Genomic DNA, 17,584 nt, shown 5'->3' with positions numbered 1-17,584 from the left:
TTTACCATCTGCTCCCCTTACCAATTCTCAGCTGGGGTTATATTTCATAGAATCTTAGAATATCAGGGTTGGAAGGGACCTCAGGAGGTCATCTAGGTTCCTACCATAGCAACTCCAACAGCACTCTCCTAGTTGCCTGCACAGAGGGTATGGCCAGGGCATCCTTACAGTCTTGCAATCTCCAGCTGCTGGAATTGGAATGGCCCCTTGGCTCATTTCCCTAAGAGGTACAGAGGGACCAGCTTTGCCCCATTGGCTCCCAGATTGGTGGTGTGCAAAGTTAGCTCAAAACCACACCCTTCCCGAGCCAGACTTTGTTGTCTCCAGGCTCGAAGAACCACCACAAACCCCTCTATAGCAACCTGCATGGGACCTGGATGGAGGAACTCAGGTTGCAGGAAGGAAGAGTCTGGAGGAGGCACTAGGAAGTCGGTCTGTGTGCACATGGCTGGAATGTTAGCTGCAATAAATCATTCTCTTAATAAAGAGCCAGTCTAGTTTCACAAGTATGGAGTCTTCTGAGGCTATTACCCAACACACAGTACATGAAACACCCACCACCCTTTATTCCAAGCGCACTTTTTCAACCTTTTCTTCAATAACACACAGCACCGCATGCATCTGCGACAGTGGATATTTTTAAAACCCCATGCAACAATTTATCCCTGGGGAGAGAGAAGGACAAAGAAAGAATCACAGCTGGCAGATGTTGGACGCGTCAGTTAATACACTGCTGGAAGGTGCACCGGTGCTACTGTGAGGAGGTTGGGATAAGGAGCTGAAAGAAGATTCAATCAGGAGCTAGACTGGAGTTTGCCAACCTTGTCTTCCTGCAATTTTGTTTTTAGCAAGGTCATTCAATGACTAAGGAGCGGGAAGCTGTGCTATGGGTAAGAGCCCTCATGAGCTCAACCTGATTTGAGTGCAGCCCAGGATACAGTGTATCGACTCTCCCTTTTGCCCTTAGATTTTCTCTTGTCTCAGCTCCTTGCTTGCTTGCTCTCTCATTATTTTTGCTATGTTCCCTGTCCCTTTTCAGCCTATTTTTGCCTTTATTTTTCCCTCTTCTTGTACTGTTCTCCCAATATAACACTCAGACCCAAGCTTTAATTTACCACTGGGGAGGAAATTAAGATCAGGCTCATGTATTGTTCTCGCCACTATTTAAACCGAAGCTCTCAGAAGTAAAAGCCAGGTGCATTAACCTACAGCTCTGCCTCACCCCACCACCACCACCACCAAGCAAGCCCTGAACAATGTTAGACCAAAGCATGTGCGCTGGGTAGAGGTGCAGCTCACAAAGGGTCAGGCGGTGAGAGAAGATGGAAATGTCCCTTCCTGCACCTGTACTTTGAGGTCTTACCACTTTCACAGAGATGCATAATGTATCCTCTGGTGCTCTTTAGCCCATCTCCACAGCATGTTGCAAAGCTTCCTTTCTGACGGCATAGCTACCTTTCCCCACAATTACCAGCCTCAGGGCCTGTTTGCTTAGCGATCAGATCCATGAAGCCCCGTCACTGAACTAACAGCCAGGCTGCAAAAATGAGACTTCTGAACAGATTGTTCACTGACATCAGAGTCACAAACTGAATACAAATGTCTGGGGTGGGAAGAGGCAGGGGGAAGGGACAGACAGAACCTCTCGCCCTAGGGAGCCATTAGCATTACCGTTTGGCTCTGGATCCTGATTCTCTTGATTAGGTTATTCATAATCCCATCTAACTGAGACCCAGACGGTGCCATCCATCTGCATGCAGCTTGTACGCATTCCTTCCCCCACTAAACCTCTAGCTGCAATGACACGCTTCCTCTTCCCCTCCTGCGGCAGACAGTTGTGTTCAGTAAGGGCTGCAGTGTCTGGAATGACAAGGGATATGAAACAGACAAAAGAGGTCACTGCTCTTTCACATCTCTCAGCTCCATTGGCGTAAATCAGCATAGCCTCGTTGAAGTCAGCACTCCCAATTTGAATCAGCCGAGGGACTGGCCCGTGTATTTTGGGTCAGATCTTGGAAACCCTATCACATGCCATCAGCATTATCATTGTCCCATGTCATTAACTCTGGTTTCATCCCTGCTATTACTGGTTGTTACTATATGGCAGCTGTCTGTCTCAGAGACAATGGTTTACATGCCAAAGCCATTCAGGTACTAAATGTCACGCTGCAGCCATACATGGGTAAAACGCTCAATTCCCGAGCAACAGGTAATGTAGACACAAGGCACAGGGCTAACAGATGAAACCAGTGCACTAATAGTGCTTGAAGCCTACTGCTCTTTCTTCTTCACTCGCTTTGCTTTCCTCTCTCTCAACCACTCTGGTGCAGCCCAGCCCTGCAGTGCAGCCTGTTGCTAGCTACATCTGTCCAGCTTGCCATGTTGATGTTGAAAATTTTCAACAAGTCCTTCTTGCAAATGTCCTTGAACTTGAGCCTTGGCTGGCCCAGTGGCCTTGAAGCATCCACAATACAGGAGATCCTTTAGAATTGTCTATCCGTTGCAAATGGTCACACCAACGGAGAGGTCTTTGAGATCAGTGATCAGACATGGCAATTTTTCTTTCTCAAGTATTTCAGCGTCAGGAACATTGATTTCTTACTTGACATTTAGAATATGGCAAAGACAGTGGGTGTGCAGGGTGTTTAGCCTTCCTTTGTACCTGCCGTAGGCAGTCCAGGCTTCACCACCTGAACAACCGTGTCATGTTTAGAACACACATATGGTAGACCAATATCTTCATGTTCAATGTTAGTTTCCTATTCTCTCCCATGTGTTTGGTCAGTTGACCGTATGTGGTGGCTGCCTTTCTGATGCAAGAATTAAGCTTATCATCTAGAGATAAATCATCCAATACAATTGATCCCATGTAGCATTACCTGTGCACAACTTCTAGCACCATCAACACAACTTGTGCCATAACCATTGTCTTCTTTAGAGTGTTGGTTAGTCCAAACTCATCACAAGCTAGCGCGGAGCTATTGCAAGTTGCTGGAGGTCCTCTTTACTGCATGCCATGAGCACTGCACCAGCAACGAAAAGAAGTTCTCTTAGCAGCAGGAATTTGACTTTGCTTTGTGGTCTGAGATGTGCGGTGTTGAAGTGTTTTCCATCTGCTCTTGTCTGGAGATGTGCAACCTCGGTGCAAAATGAAAAAGCACGATGGAGCAACAGAGAGAAGAATGTACCAAAACACATCCCTGTTTGACACCACTGTGGATTTTTAAGCTGTCACCATCATATTGGACTATAGCCTTCATGGAAGAATTAAATCAGACTGAGGGTAATTGGGTGGCAAGCAAGTCTATCTAGCAATTGGCAAAGGTCCTTTCTGCTGACGAGGTCAAAAGCTGTACTAAGTTCCATGAAAGCCATGTAGAGAGGTTTTCCTTGTTCTTGACACTTTTCTTGCAGTTGCCCTAGTGTGAAGAGCATGAGGATAGTTGATCTACCAGCACTGACTCTCTGGATATACATGTTCAGCAAGAAATTGTAGTCTTTTGAGAATGACCTATGCAAATACCTGACCAGCAACAGTAAGGAGAAAGGTTCCTCTGTAGGTGTTACAATCACTCCAATCTCCTTTGTCTTATCCTGGCTACTACTATCACATGACTATCCTGTCCCCCAGATTTCCATCCTATTCAGGCCTGCATGGCAGTTCAACAGCACTCTGTTCCCAATGAGTGTATGGATCCCACACAGAGGCTTAACCATCCTGGACTAAGCAGCCAGATGTCGCAACAGAAACTGCCAACTTTATAGTCAAACAAGACCCAATTAATTACCTAGCTGCTTGCAATCTACTAACAAGGGTTAATGAGCCAGCAGACTCTCCATAGAAGAATGCAAACAAGCACCACTCCTGCACAAGTGTCTTCTTTACTATTAGCTTCAGAAGATAGACAAAGGACTGAATGTGCCATGAAGACCTGGCAGTTGACTCTTCCCTCTGTCCATCTCTTGGGGACAGGACTGAAATACGTTACTAGGCCAGTGCACAGGACAATTTCATTGCTCTTACCTGTGCCATGCCTGTTCTGTGGATGAGCAGAGCACTTTAATCCACAGGCCTGGCAACCAGGCCCTTTCAGAAGCGTAGACAGATGCATAACCAGCCATGTGGCACATTATGAGCCACACTGCTTTGGTTTAAGGAGTATGGCTGTTTGAAAATATTCTGTAGCAATCTACTCTCCTCCTGGTACATTTACTAGGATTCCACTTCCATCTTGAACTTGACACTTCTGCCTTTGGCCTCTGGAACTTCTTGCCACTTGACCTGAAAAGTGCTGTGGACTTAGTTCCAATTAAACAGTACTTAGAAACCTCACCAAAGTTTGTCATTTCGGTGTTTTTAGTCTGGATTTTTAACTATGTTTGGGTTTTGATGTGAGATTGCAAGTCCTACAGTGCTTTTGAAAATCCTACTCAGCCTGTAACATTCTTGACATTGAAAGCAGCTGCTGGCATACATTAGGCACCGATTTTTAACAGCACGCATGCACTTGTGTGCAACTGACTTGTGCTCACGTACATCCCAAAGACAGTGTGCGGCCAGGATTTGACCTGGATGGTGACAACCCACCAAACATGCAATACCAACAGGGACAGAACCTTTCAGCTCCAAAAGCACAGGCATCTACCACTTGAGCTAAAGAAGTAAATCCATCAGCTGGTAGCAGTGGTGGGCTATTATACTCTCCATGGGCCATCCACTAGAGGGGAATGTTAGTCATATAGGTATGTGCACATGCAAGCTGTGAGTTGCAAGCATGCATATTTCAGCCTTGATCTTGGAAAAATCAAGTTTCCTTTGCCATTGTACCACAGTAATAACCAAAAGACTTCATTTTCTATCCATTTGTGTCATTTGTATTTCTTGTTCTTCTGCACTCTTTATGGTATAATAACTTTTGATTACTCCACACACTACAGACCACTCAATATTAATTTCATTTCTATCCAAACTGCACCAAGGGAAAAGGAAAGCAAAGGACACAGAGACAGAAGGTCTCAAAGGGTTCATTCCTGTCCACTGGATTTGTGTTACTTTATACTCCGTGAAGGATAGCTTGTTAAACCATTCCCATTAGGGAGCCTTCTTGTAAGACGTCACGTAACTGAAATATTATAATTTCTCACAACGGGCCTCTGATCTTGATTCATGCATTAGGGACTGAGGGCCAGATTTTTAAAGGTGTTTAGGTATCTAAAGCTGTAGGTAAAAGTCAATGCCTACAGGTATTTTTAGGTGCCTAAATACTTTTTAAAATCTGCCCTTGAGACACCATTAATAAGTAAGTAGAACTGAAAGGCCATGAACGCGCTATTGAGTTAACTAGGCTGCAAAGGAGTCCAATTCACCATAGAAGGAAGAGAATTAGAGACCAGGTAGCAGACTTGAGGGCTGGGGAAAAACAAGTATGAGCAAACTGGTGGAAGAATTCAAGGAGTTCAGTCAAATGTCTTTACTCAGAGGGCGTGTATGAAATAGGAGCTGCATAGAAAGAAAAGAGCCCTGGAAGGAGATCAACGTTCCGGGCGACAAGTCCTAACCCATCTGAATATTCCTGGAGTTGTGGGAGTAAAAAATTGCACAGGTACTTGTGCCTAAAGCCCCGCGATTAAATAGGCACATGTGATGGTCACCCTCTTGGCCAAAACATGGGGGAGTGACCTTGGGACCTCCAGAGCTACAACAGTTACAGCTCATAGCCTCTGGCCTGGCACATAGGGGGATTCATAACATGCACTCACCAGTGGGTTACACACACAACTGGGTGTCTGGGAGTAACAGGCAATAGGAGGTCACAGAGGCTGGGTGTTGTTTCTGAATCTTCTTGCTTTGGAAGCATCATTAGAAACTGGGTTTTTGGTTGTTTTTTTTTTTGTTTTTTTCCCTTTAATCAAACTACTGGGAAATAGAAGAATTCAGGCAAGTTTAATGTGCCGACTTTTCCCTTCTCAGATAACCCTTTCCTTCTGCTGCTGCCCAACTACCTGCTTCAAATTCATTGGAAACTGTAGGGGAAACACATGCATAAGTAACACCTTAAAGGCACCAAGGAGACAGAGGGGCTGGAGGTGGGGGAGAAATTATCTGAATTTGCAGGAAACTCAAACAATGGTCAGTAATATGAAGCAGCAAGAGGCAGCCAACTTAAACCAATAGCCCTTTGCTGTAAAGGAAATAGAACTCCTATGGAGAGCCCTTTTCAGTCTTCTCCAATTAGTACAGCTCAGCAGTAGAGGTGGATTGGACAGTCATATGATTACAATACCAACAAATTAATCACTTCACCTTTTCAGTCACTCCAAATATAAGAGAGATGTAGGGTGAGCCATATGATGGAAAGTAAAACCCAGAGGAAGCTTTGGGATTTTTTTTAAACGGCTCCAGGTCATTTCGGAAACACCAAGAAGGTTTAGAATCTTCCTTCTGTATCTCAGGAAATTCATCCTCGTCTCCCCTAAAGAGATAAACAGCAAACCACCCTGTAGCCTTAACATTGCTGAAATGTGAGCATTAGAGTCTCCGTGTTCCACTAATAACTGAAAAATGGGCAAGAAGTATTCTCTGGCTCGTGATACAGTGGATCTGGGTTCCTTTCATGGGAGATGTGGAGTGACAGGGGGTTTTTGGCTAACTCCCTGGTATATATTATTTCTCAGGTACCACATGATTTACAAAAGTCTACTATGCACCTTTAAGACCAAGTAGCCCCTTGGATCCAGTAGCACAATTATCAAATTGAGAGGCAGGACATCGGGGTTCTATTCCCAGCTCTGCCACAGACTTCCTGTGTGACCCTGGGCAAGTCACTTCACCTGCCGGTGCCTCAGTTTCCCCTATATGTAGCTAATGATATTTATTCCTCTTCTTGTAAAGCACTTTCATATACAGGGGTGAAAAGTGCTATGTTAAGGGTTAAGCATTGCACTGAAAATGGGCATTGGTGTGTGACTCAATGTGAGTCATTGTGAGGATACAAACCCCACTCTTCTTATCCCATGTGATCCCCACACAACTCAAGATAAGGTGATCACATTTCAAGCTGTCAGTGGTTTGACAATGCCTGCATATCAGTGTTATTCGCCAGATTTGAGGTAAGAACAGGTGGACAGAAAGTATGAGAGGCTGTTCCTATTACTTTCCTGGGTGTTTCTCCACAGGGATAGCTATTGGGTGGACTGTGACCAGAAAAGGGGAGCCATGTGCAAACAGGATCTCTCATCACTTGGGCTATACATTTGACTTTTTATCTGCCTTAGTGTTCTTTCCCATGGCCTTATCTGAGGGACATCAATAAGCAGAGACCAAGATTCAGGTCATGCCTTTTCATGCATGATCTCTTGCCAACTAGGCCATCACCGTCTATGAGCTTCTTGTGGATGAGTTGCTGGTTCTTGTTGGCCTTATTTAGACATTGCTGGATGATTCTGCTGTCCCTGTGCAGCTCAACGTTCCTTCGCTGTAAACATGTCACCCACAATGTTCATACAGGGAAACACTTGTGTGCATTACAAGATAGAGCAGAGAAGCTTCAGTCACTGAAAATTGCAAGGAGAAATGCAAGCAGAATAATCTCATAAAATTTGGCTGTGCCAGCTTGAACGTGAGCACTGGAACAAAGAGCTTGCTTCTGCAAAAGAGTAGAGATTGGGCAAAATATATTGTTATAACTGACTGGGCTCTTATCTGCCTTTCTGTTCTCCATAAACAGAAAGACTGTGAGTGGGGGCTCACACAAAGGTTATCAAAAGCTGAATCCCGGCTCCACTAGCAAGCACCCGAATTTCAACCTATTAAAGACAAGAGTCAAGTCCTGAAGCTAATAAGCATTGACATTCTCTTCTGTCCCAAGGTGAATCACTTTTCTTGTGTCATCACAGCCATTAGCTATCTTAGGAAATGGTACAGAGCCAAACCTCTGCTTGCCTTTTGCTGTAAGCTAATTTGTCACCATAACTCTTTACAGACAAATGGCCAGCTTCCAGAGTTTGTAAATGCTAAGCCGAGTTCATCCCTGGTGTTGACTTGAGTGGCCTTCTTTATCTGACCAGCTGAGCAAGCAAATGTACTGCAAAACTTTCCTTCTGTCTAACACTACTGGCTAAGGTGCTTGTTGAAAAACCAAAGAGACATGATAAGGCCTGAGAAAGTGGGATAGATTCGTGACCAGACACGATAGAAGCAGTTTTATTTACCCACTGGACAAGGAAGCATTCTTCTACTGGACACTATCTATTATTATTAGTTTAAAAACAGGATCCTGGAATACCAGTAGATGTCGAATGAAAAGGATAAATTGGAGACAGCAGCATTGCAGGCAAATGTGCAGACTGATTTATGGTTTTCCACAACACACACACTATTCAAGAAACCTTGTCAGGGTCATTCCTTGGAAAACCAGATGATAATATAGGAAAATCTTAGCAAAGAATGGCCAAGTTTGCATCTGTCTAGTTGGGAAGGTAGAAGAAAATTTCAAAGGAAGAGGGAAGAATGTTGATTAAAAGATACAGCAGAAAATTTCAGAGAAGGGAGATATACATAATGCTGTGGGAAAATCTCATGAGGGAAGAGCTAGAAGCTCCATCTCTTGGAACATTTAAAACTAAACCAAGGAAACAATTGGATTGTAAAGAACAATCCTGGATGAGCAGGGAGATGGACTCATTGATGTATTGCTCATTTCTATGTTCTGTGAGTCTTTGTTATGATTCATGGCTAAGACCTTGTGAAATAGATAGGTTACATAGCCACAAATCATGATCACATTTAAATTCTCCCTGTTGCTCTCCTAACATAAGCAAAAATCTCTGCAGCTTTGGCTAAGATGTTCTTTGCAAGTCTCAGTAAAGGACAGTGTTTGTGCACAAAGTTGTTATTGGCCTTGCTGGAAGTTTAGTGTCAGCAGATCATGAAGCAATCTTGAGTGGCTGCTGTACCTAGAAAGAGTGAGTGCGAGGGAGTTAAAGATGTGTTCCATTTGAAAGCTCTTGTCAGAGGTGACAATGCAGCAAACCGTATATCAGTTTAGTACGAAGGCATGGAAGTATGAGAAATAAACAGCTTCAAGAACAAACACCCTGTAAACATCACAGGTGGCAGAAATTGTTTATTTGGTGCAATTGTCTGCCTGTTTAGTGGGTATGAATGAGACTGCAGGAAAGTGGCAGATTTGAGAGTCTTCATAGGGATGCAGAGCTGCTTCCAGTCACTCTCATGCCTAGTGCTTGAACCCTGTACAAAGATGTTGGGTACTTACGGCTGATTCATAGTGCTGAGACATATCCAACTAGGATATAAGTGAGGTTGGAGAATATCTAGAGACAGCGGGAAGCAGGGGTTGAGGGCAGAAAGGGAGCTGTAAGGAAACCCTAGGAATAATCAAGCTTAGGGAGGAAACTGAGGTTTGTATCACTATTTTTTGAGTTAAAGTCAATCCTCAGGGAGGGGTTAAGGATGCAATATATACAGTGTGTATATACACTATTTTCAGACTTACATTTACTTACATGCTACCTCCTCAGAACAAACATCATCACCCACTAGCCAGACGCAAATATCTATGAAAACACAAACGCGGGCAAGCCACGAAAATTCCATGAAACTATTCCATGGACCTCTGGGGAGATTTGGGCTACAGCTCCCTTTTCTAGTGTTCATGGTCTTGTATTCAGTGAAGATGGAAGGGTCACTATTGGTCAAAATATCCTGCCTCTGTTTTTCCACACCCCCTAAACAGGGAAAACATAAGCGTGCTTTTTTAAATGCATCATGCTGAGGCTCGCCTGTCTTTTTGTAGGTGCACTTTGCCTCTGAAAAATTTGCATCTGCAATCTTGGATCCACATAGCAAACCTCAGGAGCAAAATGGTGGCCACCATTTTGAAAATTTGGCCAGACATGTTTATGTTTCAGGCTGATGTTCTTCTGCCTACACTGCCTGTGAGAAATGAATGAATGAATGAATGATGTTCCTGGTTGTCCTTGTAACACTCCTTCCAATCCAGCCAATATATATTTATTACCTGCCAGGGCACAGGGATGGTGCTGACCAGGACTAGCACAATCTCCTCTGCTTCTCCTTTTTCTTTATGTGACGGTCGAAACTAGAATGGGTTGTTTCCCCCCAAATTTTCATACATTTCAGTTTACATTAGGCATGAATTGCTCTATTAGCAAGCAGAGAGAATTAGCATCATTTGCTCACATTTCCCTAAGACACAAATATGAGATGGCACTTTGCTTCAGTTAAACACAAGCTTCTTAATGGAAGAGGACTGCAGCGACATCCATGTCTGACAGGACAGGAGACCTTTCCACTGAAATTTTTGATACTCAGTCTTATTATTTCCATTACTGTAACACCTACAAACCCCAACCACAGATCGGAGATCCACTGTGCTAGGAACTCTACAGACAAATCACAGCTCACAATACTGGGGGGGATGGGGTTGTTTGTATGTCTGTTTTTAATCACCCTAAAAGAAAGGGTCATTGAAATATACTTTTTTTTTAAATTGCAAGAGTGAAGATGCCCTGGAAGAGGTCATTTATATGGTACAAATTGGAGCTGGTCAGAAAAATGGGTGAAATTGGAGGGATTCCACTGAAAATTTCAGCTGTATTTTTTTTTCAAAAACCTAGAAGCCAAAGTATTTTCAATTTTCAGATGCCAAAAGCTGAATTTTTTGGACCAAAACCGGAAATGTTTTTAGTTTTACATACACACACACACACACACACACACAAAGATAAATGATCAAGTAAAGCAAACATTTTCTGTGACATTTTTTTATTTAATCTAAAACCCCACTTTTCACTGAAAAAATGCTTTTATGGAAACTTTTCATCCAGCTTTAGCGCAACCTGAGTCAGTAGGGTGCCTGAGCTGAAGGGATCTATGTATAAAAGCCTCCCACGGACTTTTTCGTGGGAGCACGACATGTGTCCCTTCGCCAACCAGTTTAGCCAGTTCACTCCTTCTGTGCCCTGCACAGACCCTTCTCACCCCTATTGGAGCGCAGGTTTCCCTGAAGGACCCCAGAATGCTGCATCTGGATTCTGAACCTTTAAACTGCAGGGGTGTTAAGATTTGGGGTTTGGAACTGGCCATTTATCAGAATCGGGGCTCTTTGGATGTGGATTTTGAAACCCCTTCTCCAGCTCCCTAGAGTTCAGGGCTGTTCAGATCCAGGGCAGGGGTTCAGGCCCGTCTCCCGGTATAGCAGGAATATCTGGACTCATAAAACATTCCTACACATATTTTTCACTGGGAGAAGGGTTTGAACTTCCTAGGCAGTTCTTATGCGGGGGTGGTGGGGAAGGGATCCATTTCAGCAGGGAAGGAGTACAGCTTTCAAGGGCCTAAAAAACCAGATCATAAACAAATCACCTGTGCAGCCATTTCGATCCAGCACTTAGCTTGGCCGAGGAAGTAAGTGCATGGTAGTGTTAGCCAAGGCGTGGCACAGAACCTGTGGGGGACCCCTCTCCAGTTACTCAGCAGTGCAGGCAAAATGTGGCCAGCTGCACAATATCCCAGCCACAGCGCAGTAAACAAGCATCAAATCGCCTACTTCCATGTGCTCCTGCTGTGAGCCAGAGTGCGGAGTTATGTGAAATGACTGTATCGATTTGCACACCATGCAGTTCTGTGGGTGCGTCTCCTTCTGAATGTTACTGAGACCAAATTTCATCAACAGTCTGACTTTGTGGGGGGAACTCCACGGGACAGAAACCACTCCCCGCAACCTGCAGGCTGCCTTCGGTTGCTGCTCTTAGACTGGAATATTGGCTGCAGCCCCGAGCACATTAGGACACATTTAATGGCCCTGGCTTGCCCCACCCCCATGCTCCTCTTCTGAGCCAGACCACTTGGGGCCTCTGCAACCCCAACTGGACTACATGCAGGCGCTCTGCAGAGGCAATAGATGAGTGCAATTTTGGGGGGGGGGAGAACACCCGTGTACCCCATTTTGAAATGATGGTCCGAGAGTTACAGGGTTCTCTTCATTCTAACTTCAGAAGCTCTCCCAAAACTTGTCCCCATTCCCATTTCTGTCACCCGACAGTTCCTCTCCCGGCACCCTCCACTCAGTCATGCGCAGTACTTAATATGTCAGTGGATGCAGGTCTTCGTTTGCAGACAGGTCATGCAGTGAAGGCCCCAGCCTGCACTGGACGAGTTGTGCAGCCGAACAACCCCCGGGGAAGCCCCAGGAGGCACAGCCCTTCCCAGTGCAGGGACTGCTCTTGGCATGCTACAGTCTATGCCCCTCTCCGCACCCAGTCAGGGTGGAAAGGAAAAGGGATCACAGCCCTAGCCCTATCTCCTCCCTGTACCAATTGGAGTGGATTAGGCCCAGGAGGGGCACTGTGGGAGCAATCCAATGCTCCTGAAAATGCAGAGACTTCTTGATCCTGGGGCTTGCACGAGGAGAATGGGGAAGGATGCAGAAGGCCTTGCCTGATTGGCTATCAAAAAGCATCATGCCTAACTCTGGTGCTAAACAGATGGTACTGAATAATAATACTAACAACAACATAAATGGATCAGAAAGGCAAAGATTAGCTGAACACTGATCCCCTCGCAACAGACCAAGTAAACATGGTGCAGCTGCTGCACCATGGCCTCCATGTCTCCACACGCTCCAGGGTCAGCCCCTCCTGTCATGATCTCCTCCTTCCATCCACCAACTTCCCTGCCGTAAGAGCACTGAAAGGCTGCCTGCTCAGAAAAAGCAAGCCTTTGCCCTGTTCTCAAAGGTCCGGACTCATCTGAATGGCTGTGATATTTTGGGCCAGGTTCTGCGACCCTTCCTCCTGCTGAGCAGCACTTACTCACAGTAGTCCCATTGGGATTACTCACAAGAGTAAGGGCTTCTGAGCATGAATGAGAGATGCAGCATCAGGCCCAGAATAAAGAAAATATAATCATGTAACCCTTTATTTTATTTCAATAAACATTTTCCATCCTGATGTGCTCAGACCAGTATAAAATAACTCCAGCATTTAGAGCTCCAAATTCAAGGCCAGACTGTGAACACCCTCACATTAGTGAGCAGTTACTCACCTGAGTGACTCCATTCTCAATAGAAAGGGGGTCACAGTCCAGCCCTAAATAAGCAGTGACCTGAGTCAAAAGTGACACATTGGTTTTATCAACAGAGGGGATGCCCCATCTTGATGCAAATTTTTATTTTAATTTACAGGAAATGATTTGCTCTGGATTCATGGGTTGAGGTGGTTTAAATCATGGAAGAAAATGAGAGTTTTTACTCCTTTGAGTTTCTCTACATACAGAATCATCAAAACCATTGATATATTAAATATTAAAGACCAGAAACATGTCACTAAACACTGGGAGATGGACCCTGGTGGGGACAACATCTGCTCATTGCTCTCCCCCCACACACACACACACAAGTCTTTCTGCTGTAGAAAATCCATCCAATTTATCTAGAGCCGGACGTTCATCTGCAGTTAGAGATGCTGCCCTCATCTCTGGAACATTGTGTTGCATTCTATTTCTATGGCGTTTTTAAAAATAGTGACACTCGGAACTTTAGGATTTGTACCCTACAGAGATATGAGGCCACCCAAGCAATTCATTTCCCTTTTGCATAGAACCAAAGGAAGGGATTAGACTCCCTCTCCAGTCTAAATCCAAACCCTAACATGGCACAGGAGCTGCGGTGTGAAACGGGGGCGCCTGTGGTCCCCCAGGGACCTTCACAGACTGCCAGCTGACTATTTCCAAATCCTTGCTCTGCCTGCTGACAGCCAGTGCAGCGCCTTACACAATTTGCAGAGTCCACCTTTTGAAATATATTTTACCTCTCTGTTCTGTTCTCTGGGTTAACTCTGCTTCCTTTAGGAGGCACCAGAGGGTTGTTTAATATGAACTGTGGCTGAAAACCTTCATCATCCCTGATGAACCATTGGGGGTGGGGGGATTCCTTAGCTAAAATGCAAAGGAAAGAACTTGGAGAAGTGCAAGAGTTTCAAACATGGTCTCTATCACCCAGGGCATCAGTTCACTTCCACTTGCAGTCTAAAGTTACCCCACTGCCCTCTGCTCCCTCCCCACTCTCAGGAAGAATAGCGAGGGGAGGGGGGTTGGTGAGATGTGTGCATTGCCTACCTGACAATAACATACATGACCGAGCAGTTGCCCACCAGCCCCACTATGCACACGATGGAGTAGACGACCACGATGGTGATCTTGATGCCCAGTGGCAGGAAGCTGTCCCCTGTGCCGTTGTTAAACCAGTTACTGGGGAAGCTCAGGTTCAGGATTGAGGAGTCGTTCAGCAGTTTCCTCAGATCAGGGTCTTCCAAAATATGAGCAGGAAAGAGAGGATCCATCCTGAACCTATCCAGCCTGTGGCAAAGACCTGGGGCACCAACAGACCAATAATGAAAATGGGATTAATAACAATCAATAAATGTCTAGAGCAGAAATAACCATACACCGGGGGCAAACCCTTCGGGAAATAGATATGGTCAAGCAAGCGGAGCCCTGCTTCTGCAAGACAGGCACCGTCATCTTATGTATGGTTCTGTGTCACACACACAAATGTATCAACAACACACAAAAACATTGCACTCATTTGGGGGTACTGTATGTCCCTATCTACTGTAGCACCAGTCCCTTTGCATGCATACACACACACACACAGCATCTGTCTTGCCCTGCCTGTTTTTTTGCTGCAGAACTGGCTAGATGAACACCTCTGTATTCTGGCAGGTGAAATGACATACAGAAAACACATCGTTGTTTGCAATGCCCATTGTCAGCTGCTGTCTGTCGTCTCCGTTCATTGCTATGGGAGCCCCAAGCTGCCCTTGCATGCAGCCCTAGCGTAACAGAAATAATTCAGCTGGAATCTTGGACTAGGTAAAGTTAAATAAGCATGCTTGCGCCTTACCTCAATGCACACGCTTCCTTTCCCTTCGGTTAGGAAACTAGATCTTCCCCCCCTTTGGCTTCAGCAGTGCTCTGGTCCATCAATTAAATCCGGATGACAAAAGAGAAACAAAGCAAATGCAGGAGAGCTCTCCCAGCCTTCGGTCTCCCTGATTGTGAGATGCTGCTGCTGCTTTAGCAGGCGTTTGAATGTGGTGCTCACAGAGAAGGAAGATATTTCGACAGGGGGAAATCTCACACCCATGCACACGTTTCTAAACTCGGGGAGGTGAGGAGAAGTGTGAGCGGAGCAGAGCGGATCTGCTAACCAAAGCTGCTCCAGGGCCGTCTGCAGTTCTAGGTCTCCCGGTGCAGAGGGACTGGCTTGCAGTTCCAGCCTAGCTCAGTTGGGCTGTGATTTCTCCCAATGTGTAAAACACCTGAGGGGCTTTTTTCCTCCCCCTTCATTCCCATGTATAACTGTCCACCCCAGTCTGAAAGCCTTCTAGTGGGTCCGGCTTAGCTCTGCTTACATCACCTCTCTACCAGTTGCAGAGCGAAGCAAACTTGGGGGAAGCAGTCTCCTGTTGGCCAGTCACGCTGCCAGTGCACTGCAATCCACCCTCCTTACCCCTCCCTTTGCATAGTGTCAATGCATCTCTCTGCCAGCGAACCGCAGACCAGAGCTGGAGCTCAGCGCCAGACAAAGCCACACGAGGTGCTCTTCTAGGGATGGCCACCTTAAAGAAATACAACAGAGTTTGAGATGGGCCGAAAAATCTACCAGACATTGAGGGGAGAGCGGGAGACCAAAGTGGGCCCAAGAAAAAGGCTTATACAAAGTATCAGACCAATGGAAATGTCCCCATGGTTCTTTTTTAAAATTCAAATGGAAACTGGGTTATTTTTTCTTTTTAACAAATTAACATTTCCCTGCAGTGTTTCCTTGCGATTCAAATATTATGCCCTCTGCTAGTGCCCGAGAACCGGAAGCAGCATAACAAGGGGGAAGTACAGTGTCCTGGGGTTTTTTGTTGCTGTTGTTTGGTTTGTGGATTTTTTTTAAAATTGTTTTGATTCCAGTTCAGGTTTTTGTAACACAGGCCAGAATGTCTGGAACCAGATTAACAATAGCACCTGGTTGCACATGTGCACATGAGTGGCCAGCTGGGGTTGCCTCAGGCAACCCCCAAAATGCGCAAAAGTACCCTCTAAAAAATCTGGCCCCAGCAGAATACTGTCCTTTTGAAAACAACCAAAGCATTAAGAGCAAGTGGTCAGCAGATGCTTGTAAATTTGGCATTTCAACGCTGCACAACAACTGAGAGCACCATCTTACAACCTGACTTCAGTGGGAGATACCACAGCTGGAGTTGGGCAAGCTGCAGGGGTTTGCCACTCAGATCTATGGGCAGGATTAGGATCTTGTGGGATGGGCCCTTAGTTTTACTTTGATCCTAAACCAGGGACAGCGGGGTGGTATGGGCACTCGCATAAGGAACAGGATTTTGCTACTGACCTTGGTCAGTTGCCTTCCCCTCCCATCCTTTGTTTGTCTTGTGTATGATGTTTGACGTAGGTGTTGTCTCTCACTATGCCTTTACAGTCCTCTGTGCTATGGGGCTCTGATCTCCTGGGGCCTCAAAGGATACTAGAATATAAATAATAATGATTTAGGGCTTAATAGCAACTCCTAGACTCACTGGTCTCTGGACTCAGCAGCAGACATCAAAAGGGGTGGGCTCAAAACAGAGTGGGACACATCTGGGCATGTTTTCATCACATTTTCTTGGTCAGTGCATTAAAAAATGTGTGAGATAAGTAATGGGATAGCCATTACTTTAATTGTTAATGGATTGATTTTCCAAACCTGCAGGAAGGACAGTGATCTATCAGTGCAAGGAAGCAGGAAGCGCGACTGGAGGCAGGAGGTTCAGAGAAGAACACTTATGAATTCTGCTCGGCTCTTTTCTGCTGGCTCCCAATCTGATTAATGCTTTTAAGTCGTCGGATATTCATTTTATGTTAATTTATGCACCAAATACAGTGTGTTAAAGCTGTTTGGTTTGTCGCAGTTGCTTTGATTTTTGAACTGAGACTGGAGGCTATTCAGGGGGCTGAGTAAAGGGGGTTGTGTGATCTCCACCATGCAGTTGGTTGCCTGAAGTTGGGAGCAAATGATTCTTTGTAGATTCGTTTGAAGGCTTGAGTTAAAGTAACTTGAATCTATCAAGGAACCCCCCGTCCCCATTCGCCTGGCCCCTTCATCCTGCATACCCACCCTGTCTCCCATAATAATCCAAAAGGACACCTTTCCTTCTACCTTTGGCCCCAATTCTGCAAGTTGTTCCATGTGAATAGACCCTTCCACCCACATGGAACCCTAATGAAATCAGTGGGTCTCCCCACAAATGCAGAGATCTATCCACCCAAAATGGGTCGCAGGATCCGGGCTTTAGCTCTCACCAGGTCTCCTAGGACTAGCTGGGGAGCCTGGGAGGCAGCGTGGCAAGGAGGTCAGCTCTCAGACAGGGGGTATTTGTCACCTTTCCTGCTCCGTGAACATCCTCAGCCTACTTTCACTGAGCTGGGGGCTGAAGTTCACAATCACACCAAGCCTCAAACCAAAGGCCCAGTTTGAACAGGCCTGAAGGTCAGTGC

At 45.5% G+C, this 17,584-nt stretch overlaps 1 protein-coding gene across 1 annotated transcript in view; it reads right to left on the bottom strand.

Moving 5' to 3' along the window:
- The window catches only part of OPRL1 (opioid related nociceptin receptor 1), a 36,345-nt gene extending 20,789 nt beyond the window's left edge, over positions 1-15,556 (bottom strand). The window contains exons 1-2 of the mRNA XM_073308999.1: positions 14,946-15,556; positions 14,159-14,411 (exon numbers count right to left, since the gene is read on the bottom strand). Coding sequence (XP_073165100.1) covers positions 14,159-14,382 — 224 coding nt within the window. The 5' untranslated portion in view covers positions 14,383-14,411; positions 14,946-15,556. The remainder of the gene's footprint in view (positions 1-14,158; positions 14,412-14,945) is intronic.
- Positions 15,557-17,584: the final 2,028 nt, after the last annotated feature.

The sequence above is a fragment of the Lepidochelys kempii genome, chromosome 13 (assembly GCF_965140265.1).
Source record: "Lepidochelys kempii isolate rLepKem1 chromosome 13, rLepKem1.hap2, whole genome shotgun sequence".
Classification (NCBI taxonomy): domain Eukaryota; kingdom Metazoa; phylum Chordata; order Testudines; family Cheloniidae; genus Lepidochelys; species Lepidochelys kempii.
The sequence above is the reverse complement of the archived record's forward strand: the minus strand, read 5'-3'. Positions and strand labels throughout refer to the sequence as shown.